The 18,265-nt window shown below is 33.6% G+C and overlaps 3 protein-coding genes across 3 annotated transcripts; 2 read left to right on the top strand and 1 right to left on the bottom strand.

The window, feature by feature from the left end:
- Positions 1 to 1,188: 1,188 nt before the first annotated feature.
- LOC140061298 (UNC5C-like protein) lies at positions 1,189 to 4,655 on the top strand. Its single transcript, XM_072107807.1, has 4 exons — positions 1,189 to 1,851; positions 2,175 to 2,315; positions 2,569 to 2,736; positions 3,288 to 4,655. Exons 1-4 carry the CDS (start codon positions 1,459 to 1,461, stop codon positions 3,723 to 3,725), a joined length of 1,140 nt encoding a protein of 379 aa, XP_071963908.1. The 5' UTR covers positions 1,189 to 1,458; the 3' UTR covers positions 3,726 to 4,655.
- A 197-nt stretch (positions 4,656 to 4,852) lies between these two features.
- LOC140060530 (gamma-butyrobetaine dioxygenase-like) lies at positions 4,853 to 15,224 on the top strand. Its single transcript, XM_072106787.1, has 15 exons — positions 4,853 to 4,913; positions 5,568 to 5,774; positions 6,361 to 6,455; positions 7,009 to 7,139; positions 7,664 to 7,803; positions 9,057 to 9,115; positions 9,284 to 9,365; positions 9,850 to 9,894; positions 11,402 to 11,526; positions 11,875 to 12,015; positions 12,611 to 12,674; positions 13,110 to 13,163; positions 13,401 to 13,469; positions 13,653 to 13,757; positions 14,448 to 15,224. The coding sequence occupies exons 2-15, from the start codon at positions 5,574 to 5,576 to the stop codon at positions 14,553 to 14,555; spliced, it is 1,419 nt and encodes a 472-aa protein (XP_071962888.1). The 5' UTR covers positions 4,853 to 4,913; positions 5,568 to 5,573; the 3' UTR covers positions 14,556 to 15,224.
- Positions 15,225 to 16,121: 897 nt separating this feature from the next.
- On the bottom strand, positions 16,122 to 18,084 carry LOC140060531 (iron-sulfur cluster assembly 2 homolog, mitochondrial-like). The gene is made up of 4 exons (XM_072106788.1): positions 18,021 to 18,084; positions 17,384 to 17,519; positions 17,000 to 17,115; positions 16,122 to 16,572 (listed from the first exon to the last, which is right to left on the bottom strand). Exons 1-4 carry the CDS (start codon positions 18,062 to 18,064, stop codon positions 16,398 to 16,400), a joined length of 471 nt encoding a protein of 156 aa, XP_071962889.1. The 5' UTR covers positions 18,065 to 18,084; the 3' UTR covers positions 16,122 to 16,397.
- Positions 18,085 to 18,265: the final 181 nt, after the last annotated feature.

Here is an 18,265-nt window from a genome sequence, read left to right as displayed (position 1 = left end):
GGTAATATCAAAGAATATTATGTTTGGAGGCCTTTTCTAATTCTCACAGATTTCCTCATCTTCATCGTTTATAAACGAATTATTTTTCAGTATATCACAGTTTGAAGTTTCTTTGTTCTTATTTACTTTATATGAAGCATAGAGATATAAATATTTTATTTATTTATATTATTAATATTGTAGTATCTATGGATGAAGTAAAAAAGGTAAATTGCTTTATGGTTAATAAAGCTAAACTGAGCTGTTGTGGTTTGAGTTTCTTCTTCGATCTTCTCATTTGATTGAGATATGTTTTACTAAACCGCCAGGGAGTGAGTCATGTAACTTGTTTAAAGGAAACTGTGAATAATGATATGAACTATTACTGCAATTCACACAGGAAGTTGAACGTTATTCTTACCCAGGCACTTTACTGTTTTAGAATCTCTATGTAACCACCAACATCATAGTGAGTTTTAAAAGATATTGGTATCGGTAGATAGTTTTAGATAATAGGCCTACAATGGATTTGGTTAGTAGCGAGGAGGACTACAATCAAACGGATATATCAACGCCTGTGACAGAAGTGCCAGCAAATTTAAAACATTTACATTTAACATCAATTATTGTGCCGTGCGTTCTGTTTACCTTGATTGTGGTTGCTATTCTGCCTTCAGTGGGTACGTTAATCTTTTTGTGCAAAATTTGATATATGACAATGTTTTATGCTGTATAAAATAATAAGCTTTGAACTGTTTCAGAAATCTAAAATAGGAGATTAGAGCAGGCCTGGACGATTAAGAGAGTATACTATTCTTGCGTAGCTTTAATCGCAAAGGAAGTTAATTAACATCCCTTTGTCTTTAGGCCTACAGCAGATAGATCACAAAGACAGGTGTCTATCTCTACTGAGTTTGCCACTTTTTGTTTTTATTAATTACCATTCATGTTAATTTTCTTTAATTATCAGCAATTGTCTATCGCATACGAAAACGTACTGGTATCAAGGGGTCTTCAGTTTTGGGAAAATTTCGATTTTTGTATCGTCGGCCGTCAACGCTGCCACAAGATTCAACAGATTTGGAAACAGTTGATCCTAATAATGTTGTTTTACAAAGGGAAACAGACAGTGTCAATGAAGGTCATCAATCCCTTGAAACAGTGTGCGAGTTCATTGATGATGACCCGCCAAAAGAACAGCGAATATGCAACGGTAAAGGCACATCCTTCAGAAAATGTATTGAGGATGCTGAAGCTTGGAAAAGAGCTGTGATAGCGTCTACCCAGTATGACCAGGAAGCGTTCTCTCTTCCATATTTCCGAGCTGGTGTTTTTGACAAACATGGCGGCGAGTTAAACTTTGAAGAAGCAGGTGTGACGTTACTGATACCACCTGGTGCTATTCAACAATCAACACCTCAGTTAATTTACATATATTTGCATAATGGGAACCAGAATAGTTTAGAGGTAACTTCGAATATGATGGCAACAAGTCCGGTTGTATTCTGTGGCCCTTCTGGAATGAAGTTTAACGAAAGAGTTTTACTGTCGTATAAACATTGTGCCAACATTAAAAACAACAATGTGAAACTTGTTACTTTACGAACAGAGACAGAACCGGATCAGGTTCCTAGTTTCCATAACCTCTCTGATGACAACGATTCGTTGATGCTAATCAAAGGGAACACGGTGACTCTGATGTTGCCTCACTTCACCGGACACACTACTATGCTACAGTGTGAACATGAATCGATACCTATTGTCCAAGAAAAGTGGCTTGATCTTATGCTATTTTCGTCAAAGATACAGGAAGATGAATATGACCAACAGGTTCGTCTTTATTGTGCCAACCAAACTCCCGATGCCAGATATGTAAGTTTAATTATTTTCCGTTGAAAGAATAAGTCTTTTTCGTACTCATTTCATCTTCCCAATTTAATCATGTCGCCTTGAATAAAATAAGCCGCAAATTTCAAATCTCGAAAACTGCCGACCATAAGTTAATACCATCAGAGAAATGTTAAAGTTAAAATTTTGCAGTGACGGATTTCTCATCTGCATGCAATGAATAGTTTTATTGATTTAAAATATTTGAAATCAACAGAAAACATCAAATAGGTTAAGCCAATTTTCAAGACACGAAAATGATTGTAAGGTATTAATAATAAATACAATTAATTATTGTCATTTACAAGCTCATCTTGGAAGATGAACGTCTTCTCAACGGTTCGATGTGCTCGCCTACAACTCCCTTCCTCTTCGCGCATGTCAGTGACTTAACTGTTCTCCTCAAAACAGAAGGAGATTGGACAGTGACTGGAGGAAAAATCAAACAGGTAATGACGTCACTATCTATGTTATTGACAATGACGTATGTAGGGGAAGGGTTAGGTGACAGAGCAAGGTTTTTTGGTATCTTCTTTGCAATATTTAATTCACCATCTTGGCATTCGTAGGATGATGGTTTTAAGAAAACATTGTCTTTAGTAAAACTTCTTGTCAACTGCATTGAAATAATTTTAGAGTAGTTACATAACAGTATAACCAACATATCTAATATCTTATTTTTGTGCCATTTCTACTCATTAGTCAATTTCAAGAAAATGTTTAGTTGAAAATGTGAGGGTTCCATGTGTATATCGACTTGAGTATGATGAAGAAAAAACAGTGACGTCTTTGAAATGTCAGGTGCATGTGACTCAAGATGAACGTGAAGACTTGCATGGTAAAATCATCGATGTACTAGTAAAGAAACAGGTAAAATATATTGCCGTTGCTTGTTGCTTTATCCGGCTCTTACTGAACGCAGCAGAGGCCTAGTTGCATCATCAATTCTTACTTTTACTCCTTGATGTATTGCGTATTATCAGTTAAATTCTAGCAAACTTTACCAAACGTTTGTTTATAAACTCCGAGATTGCCAGTGTTAGAAGAAGTTGTAGGCCACTGTTATTGTCCACATGCATGACTTCAAACACTGTGATTTTATTGGCAAACATCAGGAAATTATAGAGAGCCTGTGTTAACTTCTGCCAAATAGTTTTCTACAGTTTACCGAGTGTCAAACTGGTCTACACTTTGCCACAGTCTGAGTTGCTCACTGAAGTTTGCTAGTCTAAACTAACTTAGTGGTTTGTGAACAAGAGTTTGCTACGGCTTGTTAATAGTGTAGAACAGGCTTTAGAACGCACCCATTTTATGTCGCAGATATATAAGACGCACCCACAATTTAGAGGTAAAATTTGCGCGTCAAACGTGCGTCTTGTACAAAGAAATATACGGTAATAATTTATATTTTCTTTATACAGAGATCAGCACCTTCTCGTGAAAGAAAAGTTCCAATTACTAGACTTGTTCGTAGACGTCTTCTGTTACCTTACCCTCTACGGGAAAGCATCCGAAAGAAACTGGACATACCTAATACACTCGGAAACGACTGGAGACATCTAGCCTACTGCCTCGGCTACGACGACTGCATTCACCAATGGGAAGAACAGCTTTGTCAACGTCTGATTTTTAGTCCGACTAATGAGTTGCTTAATATCTGGGAGACAACACGATCTGGAGATAGAAAGTGTGACCTCGAAGAAATTATAAACATATTTGAGAGCATGGACAGATTAGATGTTATATCCGATATAAAATCTTGGGACTTAGTACCATCGTCAGTGACGACACGAACTAAACCTGGTTTGTTTAAGTCCTCGGCTAAGTCTGAGCCGGGGAAAGGATTTTACAGATTTTAACTTTATAATGCTACAAATAAGTTCTTGACTTAGGTAGAAGAAGACAATTGTATAGTTAAAATATTACAATCTTAAAATTGTAAAAAGTCTCACATTAATAACAAGATAATTGACTGTCTTTGATCCATTTAATTCCGATCCTCTTTCCAGACCTATTCTTTCTTTTATTTACCCAAAAATAAGTTATAAACATGTAAATAAAACATAACAGTTAGATAGCGTAAATTAAACGCCTATAGGAAGTTAGATTATACTAAATTGCCTTGCTCAAAGTCTACGCCAAATTTGCCAGTATAAATCACCGTAGACTAAAGAATACGGTTCCTATTTCTGACAAGCCGGCAGACGACGTTTATTTATTTATTTATTCCACATTTATTTAGTCATCAATTACATCGTAATTGCAATACAATCACAACAAGACATAAATACAGGTCCCATTAGAGTAATTAGTTATATATAGGCCTATGTTTGTAAATAAAAGAAGAAGGATACAACGCGCCTATGCAGAAACCAACTTATTTGATCATCACGTCTAGTACGGTAGACTTTATAACTAGACTTACTATTGTTAAAAGTATTCAATTTTGTAGGAACTGGTAAATCAATGCAAGCGTTTGTGTTTTTCAATACTGTTGAATATACCTGTTAATTAAGGCTACTGATAATTAGGCTACCAATTGACCTTTCCCTTTTTATTAACTATTCGATGGCTATCGTAAAGATGGAAAGTGATAAAAGAACAAACGGATTGAAATTGTCAATTGGCACCACATTGCTGTTTTATTAATTCAAAATCCGTAACTGTATTGTCTTGCAATTGTGAAAAATGGTCTCGTTTTTAAAACTTTATTATTTAATTAATAATTGTTTATAATGATATATTAAATGAAATTGTAACATAACGTATTTATTCGAAAGTAAAAACTATTGAAGCAAAACTAACTGGTTTTTGTGCGTGATATAACTTATTTACCAAAAAAGTTTTTAGAAAAGTTAAAGTAAATGTATAGAGGGCGCACACTGAAAAGTTTTTGCAAGTTTTCACAACATGCATACTACTGTAGTACCTTTGGTAAAATGGTATCGCCGATACACACACGTACCTGGATGTTCATTTGGCTGGCAGCAGATCAGCAGCAACGCAGCAGCAAAGCTTGACACTTGAATCATAATCGTATTCGTAAGGTATTTTGATGTTCTGTTATTTTATTGATCTTACAAATGTCTTTAAATAAATATTTATTTTGATTTAGACGTAGAAATTAGGAGGCAGTCGTGTTATCTTCTCTCTTTCTAATTAATATTGACAAGTAGACCGAGCCACATCGGTAATAAAAAGTTAGGCTACTATTGTTGGCAGAAGGCAGAGCAGGCAGGCCCCAGACCACCAACTCAAGGTTAGGCCTAGTTTACTATAGGACTAGGCCTAGTACAGTACTAGGCCTATTCTTTATTTCAAATTCCGCTGCACAGTTTGAACCAAGTATTGTTTGATTTAATTTGCGCACTTTATTTATAGGTCTATAGGCCTATTCTAGCCTAGATAGTTAAGTTAGTAGTAGCTAGTAGAGTAGGCTATATCAGCTACCGCATGATACTGTTATGTTTATAATGGCCTAAATTGCGCTACAGCTTTTCTTTTCTTGTAAAATTTTCATATTGTGCAGCGCCATTGAAATTTTTGAAATTTTCCATACGCAATTTCTTCACAAAATTTCAGATTACGCAAAGAAATTAGCAATTGCTTGCAAAATTTAACAATATCATTAAATTTTGCAAATTAATCATTGATCAAACAATTTAAAGTTTTTAAAAAAGTAATTAATATTTCATTTAAAGAAGTTGATGATGCAGAATTTTAAATCACTGTCAAGCCTGTTTGAAAATCTGTGCGCATTTGGTGTTAGACGAACTTGTCGGTTTCATACTAGACGTTTAAGCTCCGTAAACTTTCCTGTTATTTCAAGTTCATCAAAGCGTAAATATTTACCTGAATTATTATACAGGAAAACTCCATTTAATGAACAAGGGAGCTTTCTCAAAACGGTATAGTAGTTTCAGTTTTTAGTGTGATTTTAAATTTAAAATTAATTATCATTTGCATGTATTTTCTGATCTTTCTTATTTTTATTTTTTTAAATGTATTATTCTTTTATACTGGATGACCTTTGGCTGTGTATGTACTGTACACCGACCTCCTACTCGTCTTAAAGTGCACATGAGCTAGATGTGTGCACTAGACCTACGGTTTATAGTCCTTATCCGAGAAGACTTGTTCTACCACCACCTACCATGACCGATTTTATGGCTACGTAATTATGATTCTATTTTCCTAACCACTCGGCCACTCACAGTAGTAGTGTAATATAGAATTGTGAACTTGCTTTGAGACAAAACAAAACAAACATTCTCATATAACCTATTTGTATGACAGATGATGGCATTTTAAAATTTACACCTTATATATTCTTATAGTTTGATTGTTGATGTTGTTCCATTCATAGATATTACAACATTATTATATAGGCTATATATATTATTGTAGAACCACAATATACTGTAAGTAAATAACACTAAAGTCTATACCATTGGTTTCATAGTATTTTCAAATCCATACCTTTTTACATTGTAGTTATCAACATCTACACAAAAAGATAACTTAAACATTAATGAGGATGGAAGTGAGATTGTTATTCACTGGAATGACGATGCTGAAGCCCTCAGTAGGTAAGTCACATGACCTATCATCTCCGTGCCTAGTGGCACATACGGCCGTAACATATATTAAGAGAAACAACAACAGTAAATTAAAACCAATAATTAGATTATTGTCATAATAACGTTTCGATCCATTGTGTATTGTACTGTAGAGCCTTATGACATTATTATGAGGAGAGGGTTCTCACTTTTCTACAAAACAAACCCCTTAAATTTGTATAAAGCAGCACCTTTTTACGAAAAGCACCTTTTTACGAAAAGCACCATATATTATTTGTTATTTTGTTACAAGCTAGCGACCCTGTGAACCCTGGGACTGGACAGCAACGCTAGCCAAGTGACCCCGGCCTGAGCATTTTGTGGATATGTGCGCTTTATAAATCTTATTACATTATCTTTATCTTATTACAACTGTAACTTTACTTTTTTTTCTGCCCTGCCCCAACATCCAAAATTTGTTCAAAAGCCGACATTTTTTCAAAAACCTTTAAATTTAATCCAATCCTAGAATACTCACAATTTCTAGACTGTAGTAGAGATATGTAATAAATTCTCTTTACAGATACCATAGTATATGGCTTCGTTATAACTGCAAATGTGATTCCTGTATACAAGCTCATAGTGGACAGAAATTAACTGATATTTTAAGTATTCCAGAAAAACCAACTCTAATATCTGCAACATTACAACCAGGTTGGTGTACAATGCAAGAACATACATTAAGCTATCTCTGTTCACACTATTATACTTTACGTGACAAAAAAATGTGATGTGCCCATATATGGACATGTTGTCATATCACTACCATATTTAAGCTTATCACTACCATATTTGGGCACATCATATTTTTTTTTTTTGTCAAACTAGTTTGATAGTGTAGACAGAGCTTTAGGTATGGTAGCTAGAAAAAAGAATTGGCTACAGGCTTGAACCCATCCCTATTACATGCTAGTCCGATATCATTATACCATCACTTTCTGATATATACACCACCACCCACCAGACAGTCTCCCATCCAGAACGCAACCGGGCTCAATGTTGCTTAATTTCGGTGACGAGAACCGGTGTTTCAACCTAGTATGGCCTTTTACGCAATTCACTTCTTCCAAAAACTGTCATCTATATCTGATTGAAATTGCTGCATTTTAGGATTTTTAATACTATTGCACTGGTGAATAGAAATTCAGAATAGAATTGTTATTCCATATCATTTGCAGATGGCAACCATGTACATCTTCGATGGAAGGAGGAACCAGACCATGTTGGAGTGGTGACATTGGATTGGCTCAAGGAGTATTGTTACTCGCAGAAAGCTCGCAATGATAGAATGAAAAAGTGTGAATATAAGTTTTTGACGGTAAGACTGTACTGTACAGTAGATAGGTGATTAACATACTTGGTTACCAATCCCAGAGTGTTGGGTTCAAATCCTAATTCTGTTAACATTCCTATAATTGTGTAGGATCACTGCATTTTTGTGTGTAAAGTGCTTATTATTATTATTACTGCATCATAAAAAAATTGCTGGTGTTTTAGCTTTGACATGGTTAACATTCCTGCATAGGATGCCTTGTCAAATCTTCTCTTTTACAATGTATTTCATGGCCACAACTACCTAGCCTTATGATGATAATTAATTTAGGTAAGGAAGCAATAACTTTTAAAAAGAAAAGGCTTTGCTCCTTTAAAGATGTATTGTCCTTTTGACCAATAAAAAAAAAAAAATTTAAAATTTTGAAAAAAAGTGGGTCATTTTGAAGTATCATAATAGTTATTAAATTTCACCATAAATTAATCCCAAAAAAAATTATTTAACCGAAATACAGACGTTTTTTTGTTAAAAAAAATAACTTTGACTTCCAGTCAAAGTTTTCGATCAAAACATATCTCATAATGCAACCCGCTTGTTTGGCTACTCTGTATGCATAATCATAAACTTCTTCGCGATCTGTGTGAAAACACCTTCTCAACCGTGACGAGTTGTAAACAATCCTAATTAGCATCATGCATAATGCATACTAATGGTTTGAAATCTTTTACTTTCACTCGTGACGATTTTCCAGACGAAATGTAATCAAATTAATTTACCTGTTAATTAGTACGTTAACTTGTTGTTTTTTGTCTCGAATTTTCGACTTAAAGTGAATAACTTTAATATTACTTTGATATGGCCAATTTCAATTTAGAATATTTTTTTTTCCATTTTTTGTGTTTCAAGGGACAATACATCTTTAAGACATTGCTAGCAGCTTAAATATGATAATCATAGTCCATCATAAAACATGTACATGTATACAACTCTAATAGTTAGGACATCTGCATATCAAGCAGAAGGTTCCGGGGTTCGAATCTCTGTTAGGGTGACTTTTTCTAATCCTCACAGATTTCGTCATCTTTATCCATAATTAAATTTCAGTATATCACCACCGGGCGGTTTAGAATTCATGTTCTGTGCCTGATGTGTTTATAAAAAATAAATATTGGGCGAGAGGAAATCTAAATCAGTAATACAAATCATTAGCGTGTAATTTATTGGAGCAGCTGTCTGTACCTGATTTTTGCCAAAACTAGTTATCAATCTATTTTTATATTTTCCTAATTATATTATAGGGCAACATAGAATATTTTGATTTTGAACAGGTCATGTCTTGTGAAAAGACATTTCTGAGGTATTTTTGTTTTATTATTTTTTAAATCTTGTAGTAAAGTTAATTGAATGTATTCTTGAACAGGATTTAATCAAAATGTCCCAAGTAATACTAAACTACCACTAAAACAAGTGATGTTTATGTACAATACAAAAATACACCTCGGCTTTTATTTTATTTTGATTGTAGGTACGTAACATTTTTGAATGAGTACGGTGTAACTGTGATTGACGGCATCCCAACTGAAAATGATGAAAATAAGGTTATTGAGGTACATAGCCTTAGGATTACTGTATATCATTTAGTTAATAACAATGACCAATTCATTGTACAAAGATAACAATAGGTGCCCAGGAAAATATAAATGGCTTTTCACAAACCTGTGTAGCTGATTGTAATAGTAAGCTTTCATTTCATGGGACAGTTAGACAAAGGAGAAGATTTATCTGCATTTGTCCTGTTTACTGTATCGAATCGAAACCTCGCTATTATTACATATGTTACACTTACAGTATCACTATCTGTATTAACAAAAAATTATTAAAAGAAGTATTAACAGAAATTTTAACAGAAATATTAACAGAAGTATTAACAGAAGTATTAACAGAAATATTAACAGAAATAATAACAGAAGTATTAACAGAAAAGTTAACAGAAGTATTAATAGAAATATTAATAGAAGTATTAACGGAATTATTACCAGAAAATATGATTACGGTTCCTACATTGTATTAAATTATTCTTTTTTTATACAGATTGCTAAAAGACTCGGAGGCGTCCTGACTACTCTTTATGGTGCTGTAAGTAGATACAGTTTTTTGTGTTATTTTTTCAAGAGTGCGCTTAAGACACATCTGCTGTCGGCTCCTTTTGGCAATTTGTAAGATTTAATTTGTTTAGCTAGACACCCACATCACTGAGAACACCTGTGAGTTATGTACTAGCTGGTCTATGCACCTTAAAGGCCAGGTGCGAGCAAACAATTTCTATTGATCATACATTCCAATAATTATCGATTTCGAGTTTCCCCTATGTTTTATAATTTTTAGGATTTTATTTGTTTTACAGGAGCTTGTTGAAAATTAGCACTTTCATATCAGTTCAATTTGATAGTTCAAATTACACAGTAAAATTCTTTTGTACACAAATTTTGAAAGTAGAGAGGCATTTTAAAAAGCTATGAAAAATAAACAGTGAGGTAAAAAATGTTATCAAATGACTAAATATAGGTAATATAACTTGAATTTTACATTTCTTGTATTTTTATTCAACTTCAGAATTTTATTTTCATGCTATCTATAGCAAAAATTATCCACCGTATATCCACCATCTTTTTTCACCTTCTAGGGAGTCACCAGACATTTTATTACATTATGTTAACTACCTAACTACTGAAAAAAAGTCTTTTTGGCAGAATTTTGCCAAATTTTGTATTTGACAATATTAGGGGAAATTCATGGTTTTTCGTCTTGATTTCTGTTACAAATATTTGATTTATGTACAATTAACCAGATATTATATTTAAAATTCATGCCTGTACCTGAGCTTTAAATTGCTGGTAAACGGAAGCAGTGATGTGGGTTCGATTGGTCTTTATTATTTCGGTTTTTGTCAAATTTATCAATAGTATTTAGGTTTAAGGTTAATATGTTTCATGGTTTTTCACAAGCGCCTTGAGCACTTTAGAGGATATGTGTGCTGTATAAGTCTTATTATTATTATTATAAAACAGGTCTATTTGCTACAGTAAGCTAGTGTACAATTGGTATAAAAAAATGGACAGGGACAATATATCTCTAATATAACTTTTCTAATATATAGAATATTTTTATTTTGTGAGAAGACATTTATTTTTTATTTTTTATTTTTTAATGTTTTTTGGTCAAGATTTTAATCAAACTACTTCGATAATACTAACAAGTTAATTATTTACTGTATTCATTATCATGTTGGATTAGTGTGCTGGTATTAAGGGGAAAAAATTTGTTGACGTCTATGAAATATTTCATGTTTACCAGTTGTAGTACAATAAATCACCATTTATTTATTTTTTAACAATTATGGCACCTATAGAATCCCATAGATTAAGCGCTAAGGAAAACAAATGATTTACTATTTATTGAATTTTGGAATTATACGAAACATTTTACAAATTTTTAGGAAATTGTTATTGACTTCATCCTGCCTAGTACTAGTATAGTCACCAAAGCATGAATCAACAAACATTTTAGAGAGCATATTTTGACTTATATAAGACATTGCCTATAATTGTTGAGACTAAAACATATATTATGACATTGTTTTTAGCATTTTGATGTTAAAAATGAAGATAAACCAATTAATGTTGCATATACATCTGTAGAGTTAGACTTCCACATGGACCTGAGTTACTATGAGTCTGTCCCAGGCCTACAGCTTCTTCATTGTATAAGGTAAAATTGATTTGTTTATTAATCTCTTGCGTAACCTCATTTAAATTCTTATTTTTGAAAATCTTAACTAGTGTTTGCAATTATAAATATGCTAGAAATTAAAACACGCGCGATCGATTACATATACCTCCTTGGCGGAGGTAACTAATGGAAATCAAGGCGTGTAGCATAAAGGTGTGTCCTCCTGTAATAATGAAATGTTCCAATCTGCAGTATTCAATATTAATCATGTTAGCCACTCGCACATGGATAATTATGTCCCCACAAAGGAAAATTAGCGCCCCTAACAGTTTATAATGATTCTATACCCAATACAACCTGATCATCAATCATACCTTTTTTTTAAAGATTTGATGACGCAGTTGTGGGAGGTGAGAGCGTTCTGCTTGATATATTTCAAGTAGTTGAGCAACTACGCCAACAATTCCCTGATGATTTTGACACGCTGTGCAGAGTGCCTGCAACGTTTCAAAAAGTGCACTTTGAAAGGTATTATAAATGCGATGCTTCCACTTCCTCTAAAAGGCATTCTCCCAAATGACACACTCATTCTGGCTTGGAAAAGCAACACAATTAATTTCTAGTTATTTGAGTTGCAAAGGTGATACCATCTCTTAAAGACCTATCTACACTATCAAACTTTATGTGACAACAGAATGTGATGTGCCCATAAATGGATATGATGATGTCATATCACTACCATATTTGCGTATATCACTACCATATTTGGGCACATCACATTTTTTGTCACATAAAGTTTGATAGTGTAAACAGAGTTGAAAAATTGAATTATCACCATTTGATACTGTAAAGCCCAAAATGTTTACGGCCCTAGCTTTTCGAGATTTTACATTTCCAACTATTTCGCAACTTTTTATCGTTATTCAATCGCGAAAATAAAGGGTGTGCGAAAAAGTTGGGCTTTACAGTATTACTTTTCTGTTATGGCTAATTCCAAATGATGCATAAAGTAACCAATCAAATTGCAAGAATACATTCATGTGTGTTATAAATAGTGACACTGTGCTAACAATGTTTAACTGCTGTTTCTCTTGTGCTTGAAGTTGTTATTTTGTTTTCTTAGGGAAAATCCTGCAGCATTCCAATATCAAAGATCACACATCAATGTTCATCCAGTTACAAAACATGTAAGTAAAATGATATATATTGGAGCTGTTGCATGGTGGGTAACATTCTTGCCTTTCAACCCCAAGGTTCAATAGTGACCTAGTGCTATGACCTAGTTTCTACTCCACTTTTTAAATGATGATTAAATGTGGTACTAGCTTGATGGTTTACGTGCTTGCCTTCCAATCCCAAGGTCCAGAGTTCAATCCTGACCTAGTGCCAGGGTTGTAACTCACGACTCTTTCAAATCCACTCACTAAGCCACAAATACAGTAAGACTTAGTTTATAAGCAAGATAAATTACAAAATAGTTTATCCATCCTGTAATTGGCGAGTTACTTGCTGTTGGATGAGTATAAAATAAAAAAATGTAAAAAAAATTATAGTTATCCATTCTGTACTTGCTATTAGAAAAAAAAGGATAAAAAATGTATAAATTAATTTTTATTTTATAGGTAACTGCAGTGACATGGTCCCCACAGTTTGAAGGCGCCTTGCATGTTGATGAAGTATGTGAAGCTGAAAAATTGTTTTATATTAATCTTTTAATTATTTTTCAATAACAATTTTTAAAACCTTCCCAGTACAATTCCTGTTGTTGTGCTACCCCACTACAATACAATCCAGTATTTTGATACCCCATGTGTATAGATGCATGCGGAAACTATGCGAAATCTACACATACTCTCTCTCTCTCTTATAATATAGATACTATGATTTATTTTTTCACACTTACATTTTGATAGGATGAAGTAGTTCCATACTACAGAGCTTACAGACGATTGGCTGAACTTTTGAAGAAATCAAATTTTAAGGTAAGCATTCTGTAGTATATTGAGGGGGTGCTGTTCATGCAGCACAGTCGCATTGATCTGAATTACAGCGTAACAATCTCTAATATTGTTTTGGTAGGCAGTTCATTTATACTAGTAAATGTATGATTGGTCGAATAAATAAGGAAATTTTAAAATAATTTTACTATATATTTATTTTTATAGAAGGAACTCCAGTTGCACCCAGGTCAATGTCTTGTCTTTAACAATCGCCGTGTTTTGCACGGTAGAAGAGAATTTCAATTGAATGGAGGAAAGAGACATTTAAGGGTATATATACAGTATATATCTCCTATATTGCTATTTCCTGGGAAACTTGGTGTAGTTCTTTTTCATGCTATTGGGACATGGTTTCCATAACAGGGATGTCAGGGGTGTAACGGCTTGAGCAATAACTGGCTTAGCCCATAACTCTTAAGGGGCCTCAGAGCATGAGCAGCCCCATTGCAACTACACAGCGTTGGAAGGGCATTTAGGATTTCTAAACCAGAGACCTTTTCCCCCTGCATTACACCACTAAGGGTTGTTAGACCAAGGCATTCTAACAACAGGATGCTGAGCTTTGGAGGTCAAAGGGTTTATCTGTGGTTCTGTTTAACAGACACTGCACACCACGAAGAATACATACATAGTACAGTACTATTGGTATTTTTCGCTATCTTGGCAAGGCAAGCTCAGTGTCCTGTTGTTAGATTGCCTTGGTTAGACCAATGCAGTTATAAATGACCGGAACTGGAAGTGGACCAGAACACCAGGATTATCCTTTTCTGTTTCTGTAAAATGCACTGGGCTTTTTAAAGTGCACATGAGCCAGATGTGTGCACTGGACCTAGTCCTTACCTGAAAAAAAACCTACTCCTAGCACTATAACTACAGTATGTCCAAGGTGTGCCTTGAACCTGAGCCAATATTTTGTTTTAATGTAACCATTCAGCCATTGTATTATTTTTAAATTTCAAGGGATGTTACGTGAACATAGATGAATTCAAAAATGTTGTTCAAGTGGAACACCTAAAACAAGGAACTGGCGAACTGGCACGGCGAGTTGGAAACCAATGTCTGTTTTAAAACTTCAAAAAGTAATGGGTTCAGTATTAATTTTACTAAATCTGAAATATAGTTTTATATTATATAATACCGTTTAATACTAATATTAATTATTTATTCAACTATTTTACGAAATGTTTTAGAAATTCAGAGATGCAATGAATCTTCAATGTATTTTATCTTCTGGTATTGCTTTTGTCTGTAAATATAATAATGGTACCGTCCAAAGTGGAGAATGCATGAGAATATAAAATTGTTTACTGTCAACATTTAAACAAACTAGGCCTAGACCTACAAGTTATGAATGCAAACCTTCTGATTGATAGCAGATGTCCTAACCATTAGACCACAGGGGCTTTCACAGTATTGTGTAAACTGTAAATTTGATTGGATAATGGCACTCTCGGCATGGTACAGAACAGTACTAGTTCTACGCACAGGCAACAGAAATCAAATCGATGCGCCCTCATCTTTCAGTATATTAATTCTCAAAGCAGTATCTCCAAAGAGATACTTTTATATACTGTATATAAACATTTACCGTCCGGTAATATAATGAATATTAATTAATTTTGAAATTATCATTTTAATAGTTATGGTTTTAACTGTAGAGGAAACTTAATTTTTGTTTAATCACGATTATGCAATTTAGATATTGTAGCTACCCTAGCTGTTATGGTGTATTGTGTATATTATAAAAAAAAGGTCAATAAGCATAATTTGTGGAACGATATTTAAATTTAGGGTAGGGTTATTATATTTTTTTATGAAATAAATATATGTACGGTTTTGAGTCTATCAGGATTTGTTCAGGCTTATTATTATTATTTGGGCAGTAAAACCCACTTATAGGGGGAGGGTTACAACCAGAACATTAATAAGATTTTGTTTTAAATAAGAATTGTTTTCTGTGAAAATTTTTTTGACTACAGCCAACCCATATTCAGGTGATCCTAAAGATGTTCCCTTAATAAGGTTGTTCTACTTTATTTATGGTTTCCCGATGAGTAAATGATTTTTAATCACTACAAATTTAATTTGTTACATTTTAATAATATCTCATATTTACATCTATACAAAGCCCATTATTTTGATACAACCTACAATATGTTTCCCTTAGTAAAAAGGTTCATCTGGATCTCTGTATAGTATTCAAGTAATTTTTCTTTTGGATGATCCAAAGTCAAATAAAATTCATAAAACTTACGTTTTTTAATCTAGCTTTCGCTGGTCAACAACACAGCTTAATCATGAGGGAGTCTCTGTGACTTGGACTTGTTACCATTAGATCTCGTATTTTGCTATAGCTCCATCTATGGAACGTTCAGGTTTACTCAAACGGGATTGTCGGGGCATCGTCTTTAGTAAGTTGTTGTACAGTTTTGGTATTTCCAATCCGCCGTCATCTCTGTTCAACTTACTAAAGAGGATACCTCGACAATCCCTTTTGAGTAAACCTGAACGTTCCATAGATGGCGCTATACCAAATATGAGATCTAATGGTAACAAGTCCAAGTCACAGAGACTCGCTCATGATTAAGCTGCGTTGTTGACCAGCGAAAGCTAGAGTAAAAATTTTTATTTGACTTTGGATCATCCAAAAGAAAAATTACTTGAATGTTTCCCTATATGTATTTTAAATAGATGGTACAACACAAACTGTGATCAAGATTATGTTTGTTAATGCCATTTTAGATTGTAATATTTGAATGTTTTATATGACAATATTATATAAGGTAAAACATACATCGTGTCAAGACTGTTACCTCCGGTTAATATAAACAATGATCCTCCTATAAATTATTTAATTTTTAAAAGGCTTTCTCATAAAGCAGCTTTTATAAACCTATCTTCCACGATTATTTAAAATTTAATTGAAAATGATGCGCCGCAAGAGCATCCTTTTTCCGCAATAGGGTTGTTAACAATTTGGAAAGCTGAACGGATTAGTTCTTCTTGGTAATCTACGACTGACCCTTTTACGTATTCCAGCGACATCTCATCAATAACTAATTTTGCACCATCTTTCTCGAAAACCCTGCAGAAAGAAGAAATCAAGTAGTGAGGTTTCCATCAGGTACAGTATAATATCTTGATTAAGTTTAAGAGAGTTTTTAATATTTGTGATGGAGGGGTGGGGTGTGCTTAGACTCTCTTTAATGGTTACCAAGAAGCCTCTGTTTGACCTGTTTATGCAGATTGTACAATTATAATGTCTGAATCCATGGGAGAGCTTTGTCATAATGCCTACCTCGACCATTTCGTGGAAATCTCGTACATATCCCTGTCTCCAACTTGACAGGTATGCAGTGTATAGAATATTTGCATGGTGCTTTTAAAGTTTATTATGGCTATATTTTATGAGAAATTGATTTGAAGATTTATTTGAAGAGCTGTTGAGGAAATCTGAGTCAATGTTGTTTTACTTTTGACAGCAATTGCCCTCCATAGACATGGCACTTTACCTATCTTCATCTGTAGTTTCTGATTCTAATGAGAACATGTACTGAAATCCGGAGCAGCCACCACCTTCAACAGATAATCGCAAATGTTGTCCCTGTGCCCCTATTTTCTTGATTTGCTGGAAAGATTAAAGAATAATATTGCGTTAATATTGAATTAGACCTATCATTTTCATTCCCAAATATCGGAAATTCTGGAATTTAAATTAAATTACTTCTGAAGCAGTTGTCCGATCAGGCCAGCGAAACTGTCAAGGTTAGTTTACATACTAATTTTTGATTTGGGAAAAAAGAACATTTCTAATAACCAGATGAACATTTTCAATTAAATCGATGATAGTTTATTTTATGTTTTGAAGCAAAGAAGCAGCACAAATGTTGAATTACTTTAACACAGCTATCACTGAGGGTGACTTTACTCTCCTCCTGCTCCTCCTTTGATGTAGCATCGTTTGCCGTTGATCGAACGATGGTGGTGTGCCTCGCTGTATTGTTCACTGCAAGTAATGTCTTTAAAACATTTCTATAAATAAAACAAAAGAAACCAAAAGACTAGTAGGGCCTAGTAGTACTAGTAGAGTACAGTAGGCTACTGTTGTAATGTAGTATAGTAATAGTAATACTAAAATACAAACAAATTACACAAAAACGTCAGAGCCTAGAGGACCTATTTTTATTATTATTTTAATTATTTATTGGGATTCAAACCAAAATAAAATGTATTTAGCCTAACCAATTAACTACGACTAGGCTCATGCAATAATATGCCAAAATAGTCCAGCTAGGCCTGGGAACACCAGACCCAATGGCCCAATCCCTCACCACCACCGGCGAATAATGAGGATCGAGTGGGCCGAACCAAGTATCGTAAATAAATCTACCTAGGCCTAGGCCTTTATGAGTTAATAACGATTGATATAACAATATAAAAATATAATATTATCATTTAACATTAGTTACGTATACGATCTGAAAGTTTAATCAAGTATAAAAGTGGTCAGAAACTTTGCAATCGTAATCTTACCGATGGATGATCTGTGACAATTTCAAAACATTGGCTGTCGCCATTTTGTTTTAAAATGTAGTCTCGTACCATTACAGTTTTTAGTTAAATTCACTTTTACATTTTAAACACGGAATTGTTTAGCATAAACATTTTATCAAATGAAATTATAATACAATTAATTATCTTATTGTGGTAATTTATTTGTATATGATATTAGAATTTTAGAAAATTTATTTGGTAATACAATTTATGAATACAGATAA

Source organism: Antedon mediterranea, chromosome 10 (genome assembly GCF_964355755.1).
Source record: "Antedon mediterranea chromosome 10, ecAntMedi1.1, whole genome shotgun sequence".
NCBI lineage: Eukaryota > Metazoa > Echinodermata > Crinoidea > Comatulida > Antedonidae > Antedon > Antedon mediterranea.
This window is presented reverse-complemented; position numbering and strand designations above follow the sequence as displayed.

What these genes read in the sequence shown, in the direction of transcription:
- LOC140061298 (XM_072107807.1), top strand. Translation starts at nt 1,459, where the DNA reads ATGATGGCAACAAGTCCGGTTGTATTCTGTGGCCCTTCTGGAATGAAG. An exon ending in CTGGAGGAAAAATCAAACAG is followed by an intron (nt 2,316 to 2,568) that starts GTAATGACGTCA and finishes TCTACTCATTAG; the next exon opens with TCAATTTCAAGAAAATGTTT. An exon ending in ATGTACTAGTAAAGAAACAG is followed by an intron (nt 2,737 to 3,287) that starts GTAAAATATATT and finishes TTCTTTATACAG; the next exon opens with AGATCAGCACCTTCTCGTGA.
- LOC140060530 (XM_072106787.1), top strand. Translation starts at nt 5,574, where the DNA reads ATGATGCAGAATTTTAAATCACTGTCAAGCCTGTTTGAAAATCTGTGC. An exon ending in TGTGAAAAGACATTTCTGAG is followed by an intron (nt 9,116 to 9,283) that starts GTATTTTTGTTT and finishes TTTTGATTGTAG; the next exon opens with GTACGTAACATTTTTGAATG. An exon ending in CAGCTTCTTCATTGTATAAG is followed by an intron (nt 11,527 to 11,874) that starts GTAAAATTGATT and finishes TTTTTTTTAAAG; the next exon opens with ATTTGATGACGCAGTTGTGG.
- LOC140060531 (XM_072106788.1), bottom strand. Translation starts at nt 18,064, where the DNA reads ATGGCGACAGCCAATGTTTTGAAATTGTCACAGATCATCCATCG. An exon ending in TCAGTGATAGCTGTGTTAAA is followed by an intron (nt 17,116 to 17,383) that starts GTAATTCAACAT and finishes TAATCTTTCCAG; the next exon opens with CAAATCAAGAAAATAGGGGC. An exon ending in GAAACTACAGATGAAGATAG is followed by an intron (nt 16,573 to 16,999) that starts GTAAAGTGCCAT and finishes TTCTTTCTGCAG; the next exon opens with GGTTTTCGAGAAAGATGGTG.